The sequence below is a fragment of the Osmerus mordax genome, chromosome 15, assembly GCF_038355195.1.
Source record: "Osmerus mordax isolate fOsmMor3 chromosome 15, fOsmMor3.pri, whole genome shotgun sequence".
NCBI classification, from domain to species: Eukaryota; Metazoa; Chordata; class Actinopteri; order Osmeriformes; family Osmeridae; genus Osmerus; species Osmerus mordax.
The window spans coordinates 1,091,689-1,105,540 of NC_090064.1; the positions used below are offsets into that span (position 1 = coordinate 1,091,689).

The 13,852-nt window shown below is 42.7% G+C and overlaps 1 protein-coding gene across 1 annotated transcript in view; it reads right to left on the reverse strand.

The window, feature by feature from the left end:
• Positions 1-83: 83 nt before the first annotated feature.
• Positions 84-13,852, reverse strand: part of LOC136957530 (metallophosphoesterase 1-like) — a 42,428-nt gene continuing 28,659 nt past the window's right edge. Inside the window, exons 6-9 of the mRNA XM_067251528.1 lie at positions 1,022-1,096; positions 819-941; positions 541-681; positions 84-272 (exon numbers count right to left, since the gene is read on the reverse strand). Of these exons, the coding sequence (XP_067107629.1) occupies positions 84-272; positions 541-681; positions 819-941; positions 1,022-1,096 (528 nt within the window). The remainder of the gene's footprint in view (positions 273-540; positions 682-818; positions 942-1,021; positions 1,097-13,852) is intronic.

The following is a 13,852-nucleotide window of genomic DNA, read 5'->3' on the forward strand; positions in this document are numbered from 1 at the left end:
GCCTGCTTCTTTTTCTCTCTGTAAAACATAAATATACACATACAAAACTTCAATACATTAACTATGACCAGTTCTCCTTGGCATCACAGGGCCTTGTATTTGGCCAGTAGAGTGGTGGTGCTGGAGATGTGCACGGGACCCAGCAACGGCAAGTGGATCAGCAGCAGCAGCAGAGTCACCAGCAGGGCAGTGCCACAGTAGATCCCCAGCACACTGCTCTCCTCAGGCAGGAAGCACTTAGTCAGCTGGAACGCACTGGGGGAGAAGCTTCCCTGGAGGAAACGGAGAGAAGGAGAAGAGAGGTTAAAACAATCACAATTTCTTGCAAAAGCTGTGACCACGTACATGCATTCTGGAAGAGAGGAAGTCAGGAGGAGAGAGAAGTCATGAAGAGTGAGAGACATGGAAGAAGTCAGGAAGAGAAAGAAGTCAAGAAGAGAGAGAAGTCTGGAAAAGAGAGAAAAAGGGAAGAGAGAGAAGTCTGGAACATCTCTTTGCAGAGTGAGACAAGGATGAAGACAGGGTTTTTTCTATAGTTACCAGGATGAAGCTGGGGTTGTTTCGGTTTCTCCAGCTAAAGGAAGGAACGCTGATCTCAGGATAACTGTTGTCATGGACAACCTTGCAGGCACTGTGGGTGTGGCCACTGAGAATTAGGCGGGGCTGGAACCACCAGAGTAGCTGTTGATATGTAAGGAAATTAATCATTGTGCTCCTTGAATGAATACGATATTTATTAATGAAGATGTTTTCCATAAGGACACATTGTATGGGATTAGGGCCAGTATAGAACTGTGTGTGTGTGTGTCTAAGATCACTTTATTAGAAGCTTCCTGGGACAGCACGTCGTAGCGCTCCTCGAACAGCAGATGACGCTCTTCAGGTAAAGCTGCATCTGTCCCTTTGCACATAGCATCGCTGACGCGGTACAGGGGGTAGTGCTGTGAAGTATGACACACTGAAATAGTGCTAAAACTACATACATACAGCCGAACATACACACAACTGTGGTGTGTATCACCTGTAGGATGATGGGTGCTGTTGCAGGGAAGAGCTGCACATCCTGACAGTGACGCCTCATCCTGGTGTGGAGTGGCTGGGGAGATAGAGTACTAGTTAATATAGTCATAGCTATTACAGTAGCAGGTTAGACTAAATAGAGAAAGTACCTATACAGGTTTAGGCCAAAATATACTTCACGCTTACAAGCTTATTACTTGTACACATACTCAGAATGACTACACACGCATCCAGCTTTTGTTTGGTGCGTAGCCTACTTTGTGCATGTCTCCCTGGCCTAAATGTACACATATACAAGGTGCAGTATACCAAAGATCCTCTGACGTGCTGAGATAAATACAGGAAATAGTGAAGAAGTAGTAGTACACAACGGCGGTAAGAGCAAATATGTGAGCTATTAGACATACATTTAAGATACCTCCTATGTCGCCATGGCTATTGCTGTTGTACAAAATCGGAATAAGTTTGCAATGTATTTAGTCACAATATGTTTTGTCGCTGACCTGCCTCCTAGTGGACATAGATGTAAAACATCCAAGTTGACAATGAGTGTGGTGGTGGAGTATGTGAACAATGCCGCCATGCGTAGCTTTCGCGTATGTACATACGTACACGTACGAAACTGGAGTATACTGAGGCTTTTAGACTAACTACAGGAAGTACCAGTACAAGTTAGGCTAATTAGAGGAAGTACCAGTACAGGTTACACCAATTAGAGGAAGTACCAGTGGGGGTCTGAGGTCTGACCATACTAATTAATCTGCCCCTTAAAGGAAACATTTGCAGTATTATTTAAAAATCAATTTAGTAGTTTAGGGTTAGTGTTAGTGTCTTTCTTTAAACCATAGGGGAATTCATTTTGGTTGTTTGGCCAATATTTAACCCCCTACAGTTTTGGTGACCCCGACTACGTGATATGTTTCGAGCAATTCAGTTACAGTTTGGTATACCGGCGTTTCAAACCATGGTGCGGTGAGTAAGCATTTACAAATGTACATTAATTGTGTTCCGCCTGGTTCTGTTGGTAGAAGCCTATTACTAGTTTCTGATATTAGATCCTGCATAAAAAGAACAAAAAATGGAATGGGAAACTGAAGTTAACAAATTACTTAACCTATGGGAAGAAGTTAGGTCGAACGTTATCTGAATTGAGCAAGAAAGACAAGAACGGTCTTAAAACTGATTTTACGCTAGCTGAAATAATTGAACATTGGCAAACTGTAGCAGTCCATAAAAAGAAAGCAGAAAAGAAAAAAACATTGAAGATTAGTGTACATTTAATTGGCAAATGTCTTCTCAACTCTGTCCTCAAAGCAGCGACCCCTTTTTGTGCCACAAGGCAACACACCGCTAACAACAGCAGTGAAGAGACCAGCCATGCTGGCTCACATTCTACTACTGAGTGTTCAGACACAGACAGTGGAATTGGTGCGCAAATTCCCAAACCGCGTTCAACAAAGAACCATCGTGCTTCTGATCCGCCACGCATTGCTGCCATAAAAATGGCGACAGAGGTCAAACCCAAGCCCCAGCAGCCCCCTCATATACAGTGTAACTTCTGTAAAAGACAAGGACATACCGAAATGCGATGTTGAGATCTTGGTAGAAATATGCCTATTCCACCCACACGCTTGTTTTATGCTAAAAACAAAGTTAGATTTTGTCGTGCTTGTCTAAGAAGTGGTCACACAGAGTCCAAATGTTGGGATTTGGGAAAGGGTAGGCCTCCCCCATTTTTCATGCAGCATAAACTGAGCCTTTATCAAGACAAACAAACCTTAAACTTTTTAACGTGATTACATGCAATTCCAACTATCTTTTACATTTACTTAATTCAGGTCCAAATTGTGATATTGCTTCTTTCCTACTGTATTACCCCTGTGTTTAGTCTTTGTTGTAGTTCAAAGATTCGTTGGGGACAGTTTATTTGTTGCTGCTCCAGTTCCTTTAGCTGCATATGCATAGTGCATATGGTTTGTCCATCCATGAGTTCCTATGTTGGTTTGTGTGGATGAGTATTGGGTATTGTGGATCAGTATGTACCTTTGTGTGTTTTATAGAGTTGGTGGTAAATGTTCTATGTTTTAGCTAAACTCACAATGGTTCCTGACCTGTAAATGTAGATTGGTATAACTTGTATTTAATTTTATTATTGCTGTGTAATTTATGTTTTGTTTATTTTGGACCCAAGAACACTGTTTTGTTTTTGTTTCCAAGAGGGAGGATTGTAAGGCTGGGTGTCAAACCTGCCCCCACCTCTCATATGCTAAAGTATGGAGTTTCTGGACGGTCTCAACTTGATGGCCCTCACACCCCATTCAAGATTTGGTCTGATTGGTTGGTCTTGTGTATAAAGGGAATTGTAATACATTGTTCTGTGGATTCTTCATCTCCTGAGACCTTCTACCTCAGTTCTCCCTTGTCCTACTGTCCTACTCCTTGCTCACCTCTTGCTTTCTCTCTGATTTACAATGATCATGGTAGAGTAGGTAAGATTTAAAGCTTTCATATTGTAACATGTTTGCCTTGTAATTGATTTCATTCATTTGCAATGTTATTAAATGCGTATTTCATTTAACCGTACTTTGACCATTCTTGCTCTGATTTAACCCATAGAGTCAAATACCTGGAATTCTATTGGTATTGGCATGATTTGGTTCATGCTAATACACTGTTCAGTTTCCCATCTTCCTTTAAACCATAGGGGAATTCGTTTTGGTTGTTTGGACAATATTTAACCCCCTACAGGGTCTTGTTCACGAGTGAGGGAAGAATGGAGCGCGAGATTGACAGGCGGATCGGTGCGGCGTCCGCAGTGATTCGGGCTTTGCATCGGTCCGTCGAAGCTCTCTATTTACCAGTCGATCTACGTTCCTACACTCACCTATGGTCACAAACTGTGGGTAGTGACCGAAAGAACGAGATCGTGAATACAAGCGGCCGAAATGAGCTGTCTCCGCAGGGTGTCCGGGCTCTCCCTTAGAGATAAGGTGAGAAGCTCGGTCATCCGGGAGGGGCTCAGAGTAGAACCACTGCTCCTCCGTGTCGAGAGGAGCCAGCTGTGGTGGCTCGGGCATCTGATCAGGATGCCTCCTGGACGCCTCCCTGGTGAGGTGTTCTGGGCACGTCCCACTGGGAAGAGGCCCCGGGGAAGACCCAGGACACGCTGGAGGGACTGTCTCTCGGCTGGCCTAGGAACGCCTCGGGGTCCCCCAGGAAGAGCTGGTGGAAGTGGCCGGGGAGAGGGAAGTCTGGGCCTCCCTGCTTAGGTTGCTGGCCCCGCGACCCGACCCCCGGACAAGCGGCAGATAACGAATGAACGAGCTAATGATTACTTTTATACTGTTTGGAATGCTCTGAATATAATAAACAATGTTTGAACTATACCCTGCTATATTAGCTTATGAGAACATGGAACGTCAGGGCCATTTCTAGGAGCGCTATCTAAAGTCTAAACAAAAGCTATCTAGCATGCAGCTTCCTCTTTCTGTGCTTGCAAAGGCTATGTTGATTGTCATCCCCCTGATGCTTCTTGTGAGAGTAAAACCTCCCATATTGTGATACTATTTAACTGCCCTGATTCCTGTATTCGTTGTCCAGTCTTCTCAGATGCTCAACTTGAGTGTATCAGACACCTGCACCTTATAGATCTATGATAAATACGTTGATTTTGTCTTGAACTTGTACTTGGCAATTCACTTCATTGACTTTGTACTTTCACAGCAATTGGATACTATCTAATACTTCTTTAATCGGCATGTAAATTAACACAAACAAGGAATTTACTGTGGCAGGAAGGTGCATACAATAAACATATATGGATATTGTTATTTCGTTTTTTATGTACAATAGTCTTCATTTAAAAAATCTTAACAACACTTAACAACACAAATCTTAACAAATGTAAAATATAAAATAAGATAAGACTAGCAATGTGACTGGTAGAGACAAGATGACTTTTGCAAAAGTGAGGGATGGACTTAAATCAATGAATGTCTTCATGACAATGAGAGACCTTAGCCTTGTTGATGCGGCCAGCTGCAGATGGAAAGAAACTGTTCTTGTTGTGTTAGGTTTTGGTCCTGATGGACCGTAGCCTCCTGCCGGAGGGGAGTGGCTGGAACGTGGCTGGAACAGAGTGTGTGCAGGGTGGGAGGAGTCGGCCACAATCTTTCTTTCTCGCCTCAGGGACCAAGAGGTATACAGGTCCTCTAGGGAAGGCAGATTACACCCAATCACCTTCTCAGCAGCTTGGATGATACGCTGCAGTCTGCTCTTGTCCTTGGCAGGGGCAGCAGTGTACCAGATAGTGATGGAGGAGGTGAGGATTGACTCAATGATGGCTGTGTAGAAGTGCACCATCATTGTCTTAGGAAGGGTTGAATTTCTTCGGCTACCGCAGGAAGTACATCCTCTGTTGTGCTTTCTTGGTGAGGGAGCTGATGTTCAGTTCCCACTTGAGGACCTGGGAGAGGATAGTGCCCAGGAAGCGGATGGACTCCACAGTGTTGACTGGGGAGTCGCACAGGGTGATGAAGTGAGTGGGGCTATATTCTTCCTAAAGTCCACAACCATCTCCACTGTCTTAAGAGCATTGAGCTCTAAGTTGTCCTGACTGCACCAGGTCACCAGGTTGTCAGCTTCCCACCTATAGTAAGACTCATCCCCACCAGAGATGAGCCCGTGGACAACACCGTCACTTGAGTTTGACGGACTGATGACTGGAGGTGCAGCTGTTGGTGTACAGGGAGAAGAGTAGAGGGGAAAGGACGCAGCCCTGAGGAGATCCGGTGCTGATGAGCCGGGATTCAGAGACGTGTGTTCCCATCTTGATGCACTGCTTCCTGTCAGGCACGTTCAGCTGGGAGAGCTTGTCCTGAAGCTATCTATGAATTATGTTGCTTGTAGAATTGATGAATTTTAATTATGCTGTGTGCTAAAGCTTGCTTATGCCTGCATAGCCATAAGTTAGTTATTTGTAAGATGTGACTAGGAAATGTCTGTGACACTAGTGTATAATGCCATGCAACTTTGAACAAGGAAAATAGGAGGAACGTCAAGGCCATATCTAGGAGCACTATCTAAAGACTAAACAAAAGCTATCTAGCACCATGAATGCAGCGTCTTCTTTCTGTGCTTGCGAAGCTTTGTTGATTGTCACCCCCTCCTATATTGTGATAATATTTATCTGCCCTTCATTCCTGTATTCTTTGGCCAGTCCTCTGAGATGCTCAGCTTGAGTGTATCAGACACCTGCACCTTACATATATGTAGTAAATACTTAGATTTTGTGTTGAGCTTGTATTTGGCAACTGACTTCATTGACTTGGTACTTTCACAGCAATTGGGTACAATAAGAGACTTCTTGAAGGCCTACAATTATGACAACTGGCTCAAGCATTGTGCATGTAATGACTTCTGATATGTTAACTAAATGTTTAGATGTTTGTGGTGGTAAGACAATTTAACATCGCACATTTTGATCAACAAACAACATAAGCAATTTATAACGTAGGAAACAGCAGACAAATGAAGGCTACATAATCATTTGTATGAATGTAGGCTACCACAGCATTGGCAATTTGACAAGAATATATGTGGAGGTTGAACAAGTAGGCCAATGAATAAACGCCACACCAAAAATGAACATTGTGTAATAAACGCCGCCCTCGATTAAACGCCGCACCAAACAAATCAGAAAACGGTTATGTAATTGGTTAAATTAAAACACAGTATTTATTATACAAGTAAATCACAAGTGTATAATTCCCTCGAAGCACTGGCAGACACAAGTGGCCAGTAGCGGACTGGCCATCGGGATCACCGGGAGAATTCCCAGCAGGCCGAAACACTTCTGGGCTGGAGGACGGCTTGCCTTATAATTAAACTAACTACTAATAAAAATTAGTTTCCCTTTCCCCCAGGCAGGTTGGTCTATACCAGATGAACGTCTATGCAGCCCTTAGTCCCGCCGCCTTTGTCTCGCTTACACACGACAGTGACACTGACAGATGGAAAGCTAGCCAGTAGAGATACGATGTAACGATGTAATGATAGGACACCTTTTTGACCCGATTTTGACATGGCCAAAGTTTTGCCAGAGAATGTCTAATATGGGGAGAACTGCCACTCTATGGAAACTTCTGGCTTGTGAACCGGTTGCAGTTCCACTCTAGTTCCATATGAGGGCGCTAATGGTCAAGTGCAGAATGAATGGAGGTCTATGGTAGCCTGGTCCTAACCAGACTCTCTACATTTCATTTGTACAGAGAGTCTGGGCTCGCTCCATTGACAAGCGTTAACTTCCTTGAAGGCGGGTACTCTGTTGAAGTTTAAAACTATTGGTTCTGCCCAGAGCCACTCTGGATCTGCCATAACCAATCGCTAACTTTCGCCTTAGCCAACTCCTTCACGACTAACGGAGCTAGCTGGAAAATCAAACGAACCCCGTGGGGATCAAAGATTGTTCTTGGCTTTAACTTCTGGATATTCGGCAGCGTTGCCACAACGGACCGAATGGCTTCGCTTGCATCTTTCTCCGCCGCCATTACGGAACTACAACACAAACTAGCGCATGACATCATCGTCATCGTTCTCAGCCACTCCCTCTTTTCGCTGATTGAACAGGTAGAAAATTAACCGTAGACATCTGACTTACGTACCTCATGCCCAGACCTAGTACAGAAGCAAAATCAAAATTGAGTGGAAGTACGTAGGAGGGCAGAGCCAGGCTAGGTCTATGGAGCTATACCCCTCAAAATCCACTTTTCTCAGGATATAATTTTTTGTCTAGTAATTTGAATTCTGAATTCGAAAAGGGAGGCAAAAAAATACTCACTGCTGGGTGTTAGATTTTTTTAAAGTCGTCTTTCTGTTCTAAAAAGCCTTTTAAAATGTAATTGACGTTTGGAAAAAACATTTTTCCAAAGGCCATAATGACTTGTTATATTGAAATGTTAATGTTGAAAAATGTGGGCTGCACCAGTTTATGCCCATTGAAAATGAACGCATTTTAGTACAATGCAAATACATTAAAGAACCATATATGTGTAGCCTTCTACTAAGCATTAACATGTGTTTCATGGAGCGGAAGATATGATAACTAGTTGCCTATAAGTATTGTAATGCTGCAAAAAGTCAAACTTCAGAGGCATGTTATCAATAGCCTTTATTCAAATTAGACGGCGAGTTTGTGAAAGCCATTAGCTTGTGGTAGCCTACTTGGGTGCACAGAGCTTGCAGCGCATTCGAAAGGAGTTTTTTTTTGCATCCAAACATTGTTATGTTCTCGTTTTGTGTTTGAAATGAACAGACGTTGGTTGAATCATTACTGTACTTTATTGTGATTATACGCTTATCAGATCTAATGCATACAGCCGTTGACTATTGGTAACTCTAACTAACCTCCGCGGGCTTAGTGCCAACGTTCTATATGCAACCTATGACGGCAGTCGTAACACAATACGTCACTGTCGTAACATCATGCTAATGTTGTAAACCTTAAACATTACAAACATGTCGAAAAATTCTTCCAGATACGGCCAGGGATGTACAAGGGTTGGCTAAACTTCCTAGCTACCAACCTCCTCGCTGGTGCTTGGTTCGGACATGCTCGAGTTCTCTTGAGTCTCTGCCACGGACATCTTCATAGGCTACATACGTCTGCTATTTCCTTGCTGGAGTTTGACGTGATTTTGTGTCATGTGCAGGTGATGGATCACGTATAAACCAATAGGGTGTCGGAATGGTATATGTTTATACTTCTCATCCAACCACAATCAAATTCACTCTATCCGGATGGCGCGTTTTTTCTGGATAGGTTTTTTTTTGTGTGTTTTTTTTGAACGATGACAAGCCGGAATGAAAACAAGCCGAACTGAAATTGGAGTAACGAGGCTATTTTTAAAATGTAAGGAGTAGAAAGTACAAATAACTGCGTGAAAATGTAAGGAGTAGAAGTAGAAAGTCGTCTGAAAAACAATTACTTCAGTAGAGTATAGATACCCAAAATGTCTACTTAAGTAAGGTAACAAAGTATTTGTACTTCATTACTTGACACCTCTGTTGTACGGCCAGAGATACTGCTTCACGGCAAGCTCTGGTCACTTCCATTTTTCTCTCGAGGCATCGACAACACAGCTGACAGGGGCTCTCCCTGTCAATACAAATGCTAGAAAGAGTTTTGGTTTGCTAATGTTGTTCCTAATGTTGCTAATGCTCTGACATTCTGGTTCTGCTTCGGATGCCATCAAGCGGGATCTCTGGTCGTAGTCAGTCCTTCACTAACCAATCAGCATTCGTTAGCAGAATGCTAACGACTTACCCTGTAAGAAATCGAAAGTACATAAGTACTCGTTCATTCAGCTTTCGACCTGTAATCCATGTTGTGTTTACCCAATTTTACCCAATACAAAAACAAATAAAAAATTTATTTTAACCTTCGCAATGTGGGGGGTCTGAGACAGCCCAACGGTTAAAAGAAAATGCTTCACTTTGTTTTTGTATGCGGTAAAGTTGTCACAATACGACGGTGGGTCACAATGACTTATGGGTCAGAATGACCCGAAGATAACACAAGGGTTAAACAGGCTCTGGTTTTGCACTCGCCGAAAAACATTTGCATTCACAGAAAAAGACTTGCATCCGAAGAAAAAGATTTGCATCCGCAGAAATAGTTTTGCATCCATAAAAAAGTGTTGTATTATGCTAAATATTTTTGACCAACACTTTTTTTACGGAAGGTTAGGCTTATACCATGGGCACATGCCAACAATGTTTTTTTTACAAACATCAGGGCTCTCAAGTGTCACGCATTGAGCGTGACAGTCACTCATTTCGGTTTTTTGTCACGCACTCCCGCCACACATTGTATTTGTCACGCGGAAAAACTGTTTATAATATATTTAATATGCCGCAGAGCCCAAACGAAATTTCTCTGGCCGCGCCTCTCTCACTATGGAACCGGCAGGAATCAAGCGCGTCTCCCCTGGAGCTCTTTTAGTCGAGCCTGCCACTTATCAAAAATAAAAGTTTCTACACAATGGCTAATCAGAAAATAGCACTATTGTATCTGGGTAAGATTTAACGCAACAACCAATGAAAAAAAAGAATATCCTGGAATTGTTCACATGATTCTGCTACAACGTCTTCCCGAAAGTTTCGTTCACCCACAGAGCAAACCACTGGAGCTCGTGCATCACTTTGAACACAGAGTAAGTCATGATCTCCTGTTTTAATGTTACAACTAATTCACAACTTGTTTGACACAAACAATGACAACTTAAATTTTTTTGAAAATGTTTCCTAGATAATTAGCATCAGTTTTTCATGAGTGTCTGTAACTTAACCAACAGTTTTACAGCCTGTTCACTGACAACACCTGCTCAGAACATGTAGTCTAGGCCTAGTCATATTTTCGTTATCACACAATGACTAACATATTGTCACATTATAAGCATATTTTTCCATCCATTCAAAGTGAAATGTTCTCAGCATACAAGACCCACTGTACTCTCAAAGGGCTTCTTGGAGTGGCTCCTCATGGGGCAGTCACATTCATCTCTCCAACAGATGACGCGAGAGTCTGGAATCCTCTCCCTTTTGAGACCTGGGATGGCCATCATGGTCGACCGAGGTTTCCTTGTTGATGACCTTGTGCCTTGCAAGATCTATGGGCCAGCATTTCTCTCTGGAAGATCCCAGATGTCTGCCTGTGAGGTCATGGAGACCCAAGCAATTGCACGCCTCAGGGTGCATGTGGAGCGCCTCATACGGAGTGTTAAGGAACACAAGTTCTTGGACACAGAGATTCCACTTCGGCTTTTTGGCAACATTAATCAGCTGTATACTGTTGCATGTCTTCTGACAAACTATGAGAACGGGCCTCTTGTAAAGGCTTGGGCAAAGAAGCCAGAGCAGCAAAGAAGCCAGAGTAGCACTTGTGTCTGTAAATAGCTATTTATTTTCATTCAAATGTTCAAATATTTTTTTGCCAATATGTTGCAGTAGTTGAAATGTTACAATTGTTTTTCCCGCCACTTTTTTATAATTGTTAATTTTTTTAAATCTATACAAATGACCAGAGGATGGTTGTTGTTCACTTTTAGAAATGTATGACCAGAGCGTGTCTATAGAAATCTATCCAATCTAAATCTAATCAGAATCGATACCAGTACTGAGATGTTTTTTTGTTGACATATACAAATGGTAATAGGTAATTTACCTTTGTAAATAACTTTTTATAAATTGCATTTTATAGTCTCATGTTATTTATGCACTGCTGTACATTGCACATAGTCTTTGAACAAAAAACTACTGAAATATTTATATGTACTTTAGCTCATCGGTGCTTTTAAGCCATCTGTAATAAAATAATATCCTTTCATGCACAGTGAATTTTACCTGTTTTGTTTGTTGCTCCCAAATTACAGTTATAAAGTACTATTTTTAGGGAATGAGTTATTAGCTGAAAAAAAACATTCATAGGAAGAACATGTAACAAGTAATTTAATAAATAGATTATTAAATGTATGTACATCTCATTACATTAGTATACAAATACAACAAGAAACATCAACGGGGTCAGATGTAGCCTGACTGTGCCCTCCTACGTACTTCCACTCAATTTTCATTTTGCTTCTGTACTAGGTCTGGGAATTTGGCATATTAATTAATAAAGAAAAGTTTGATTTTCCAGCTTGCTCCGTTAGTCGTGAAGGAGTTGGCTAATGCGAACGCTAGCGATTGGTTATGGCAGATCCAGAGTGGCTCTGGGCAGATCCAATAGTTTTAAACTTCAACAGAGTACCATCCTTCAAGGAAGTTAACGCTTGTCAATGGAGCGAGCCCAGACCCTCTGTACAAATGAAATGTACGAGAGTCTGGTTAGGACCAGGCTAGGTCAGATGGCTGGGCGGTTAGGGAATCGGCCAGTTAATCCGATATGCTATTATTCTAGTATTCTACTATTATTCTATATGGTAGGCTAGTATTCGTAAAGCAACACTGACATAAGAGGTTGCATTGGCTAAAGTTCTTTGGATGCACATTGTTTTATAACAAGGAGGCAAAGTTGTGCATTACAATGCAGACATGACAATGATTGGCACCAATCTGGCGCATTTACAAGAGCAATTAACTGAATAAATGCCAGGTATAGCCTATCGGAGACAGTTGCGGTCTTTCCATGAGCCCACCTGCTTCGTTGACCAACCAGCCGGCAAGTCACTTGTGCTAGTAGCAGTAGCAGCTAACGTTACCTCAGCACCTGCTGCGTCTTCTGAGCACTCAGCCTCGTTTCTTCTAGGGAATCACTGGGTGGGAGATGATCCTCTGTTCTGGTAGTGAGTGGGCCCACTGTGCTAGCTGCAACAGCATTGTCATTCGGTGCCTCTTCATCTCTGAGTGCCACCTTTTTGGATGTGAACCAGTGTGAATGATACACTCTGGTTAGCTTTCGCTTGCTAGCCATTGACTTCTCAACGTTTCTGTTTGGCGCACAGGACTGGCTGGCTCCGCTTGACAAAAAAAATTGTGAATAAATGTTTTGATTTCTGAATACTGAACATGGTGAGGTTAAAAACATTTTTGTGACCATTAGTGACAATATTTATTTATTTAGAAAAAAATTTAGACCGCCTTCGAATTTTGCGTTTGAGGCTTTGAGGGGGGCTCATGGCTTAATCGGGCGGACCCTCCCGTATTTCGCACACTGGTCCTTGGGCAAGGCACTTCACCCTACTTGCCTCGGGGGAATGTCCCTGAACTCAATGTAAGTCGCTCTGGATAAGAGCACCTGCTAAATGACTAAATGTAAATGTAATAAAACAAAAACATAAAAACGTACAGCAAATATATGTACAAATATTTTGAAATGGATTGAACCAGTCGCAGAGCCAGAGGGGTGGCCGGGGTGGCACTGGGCCCCCCTGGTATCGGACTGGCCACCCCAGGTGCCACCCCAAAATGTCATTCGCTATCCCTGGCAATTGGATGCTGATTGACATTTAATTTATCTTGTTAAAAGAAGCGTTTCTTTTGACATCTGCATCGCAATTTTTCAATCGAGGATATTTCCACAGTTCACCAGTCACAAATCACCATGCTAGCGTCTGATACAGTGCCAGCGGGAAGACAACAGCATCATTGGGTGTGATTTGCCTTCGCCAAGGGCACAACCTTTGTTCTCTCACATATCCACCTTATTCCTAGCTCCCATGATCCATTTCCTGCATTATGGGTGCGACTTCCGGAGCCGGCGATTGTCATGGTAACGCTCATAAACAGTCATTGCGGTAAGCTAATTCTGATGCGAAATAAAACATGTGGGAACACAGCCTGTTACACCTGAAACGGGACAATTTGATTATACCTCTGCCTTCTACTATCGAGGGATGGGAGGACGACCTGAAAAAGTGGCCTCAAATAACGTACACTAGCATATTTAGCTACTTTATTAACTGTGTTGCTATGGACGGTGAAGCGATGAATAACCTGAAAAGCTCTGAGTCTTACCAGTACCTCCACAGTGATAAAGTTTTTCGCGTATTAATTAAGGAGGTGGGACACAACCTTGTCTACCTTAAAGCAGACATAGAGCCTAGTCAGAGCCTTAAAGTCCTACATCACCGGTCCTGGGTTTTAGTTTCATCGTCAGAGTGAAATACAAACGGCTGGGTGCTCATGTGTTGCTGGACCAGGGCACTACTAACCCACAAACATTTACTGGCAGTACTGCAACTAGCTAAATCTGTGGAGGTCTTTCGTAGCCCAAACACGGATGCGGATTTCCTCCGTCGGCTTTTTGTCCACAAAATGAAATGAGTACACATAC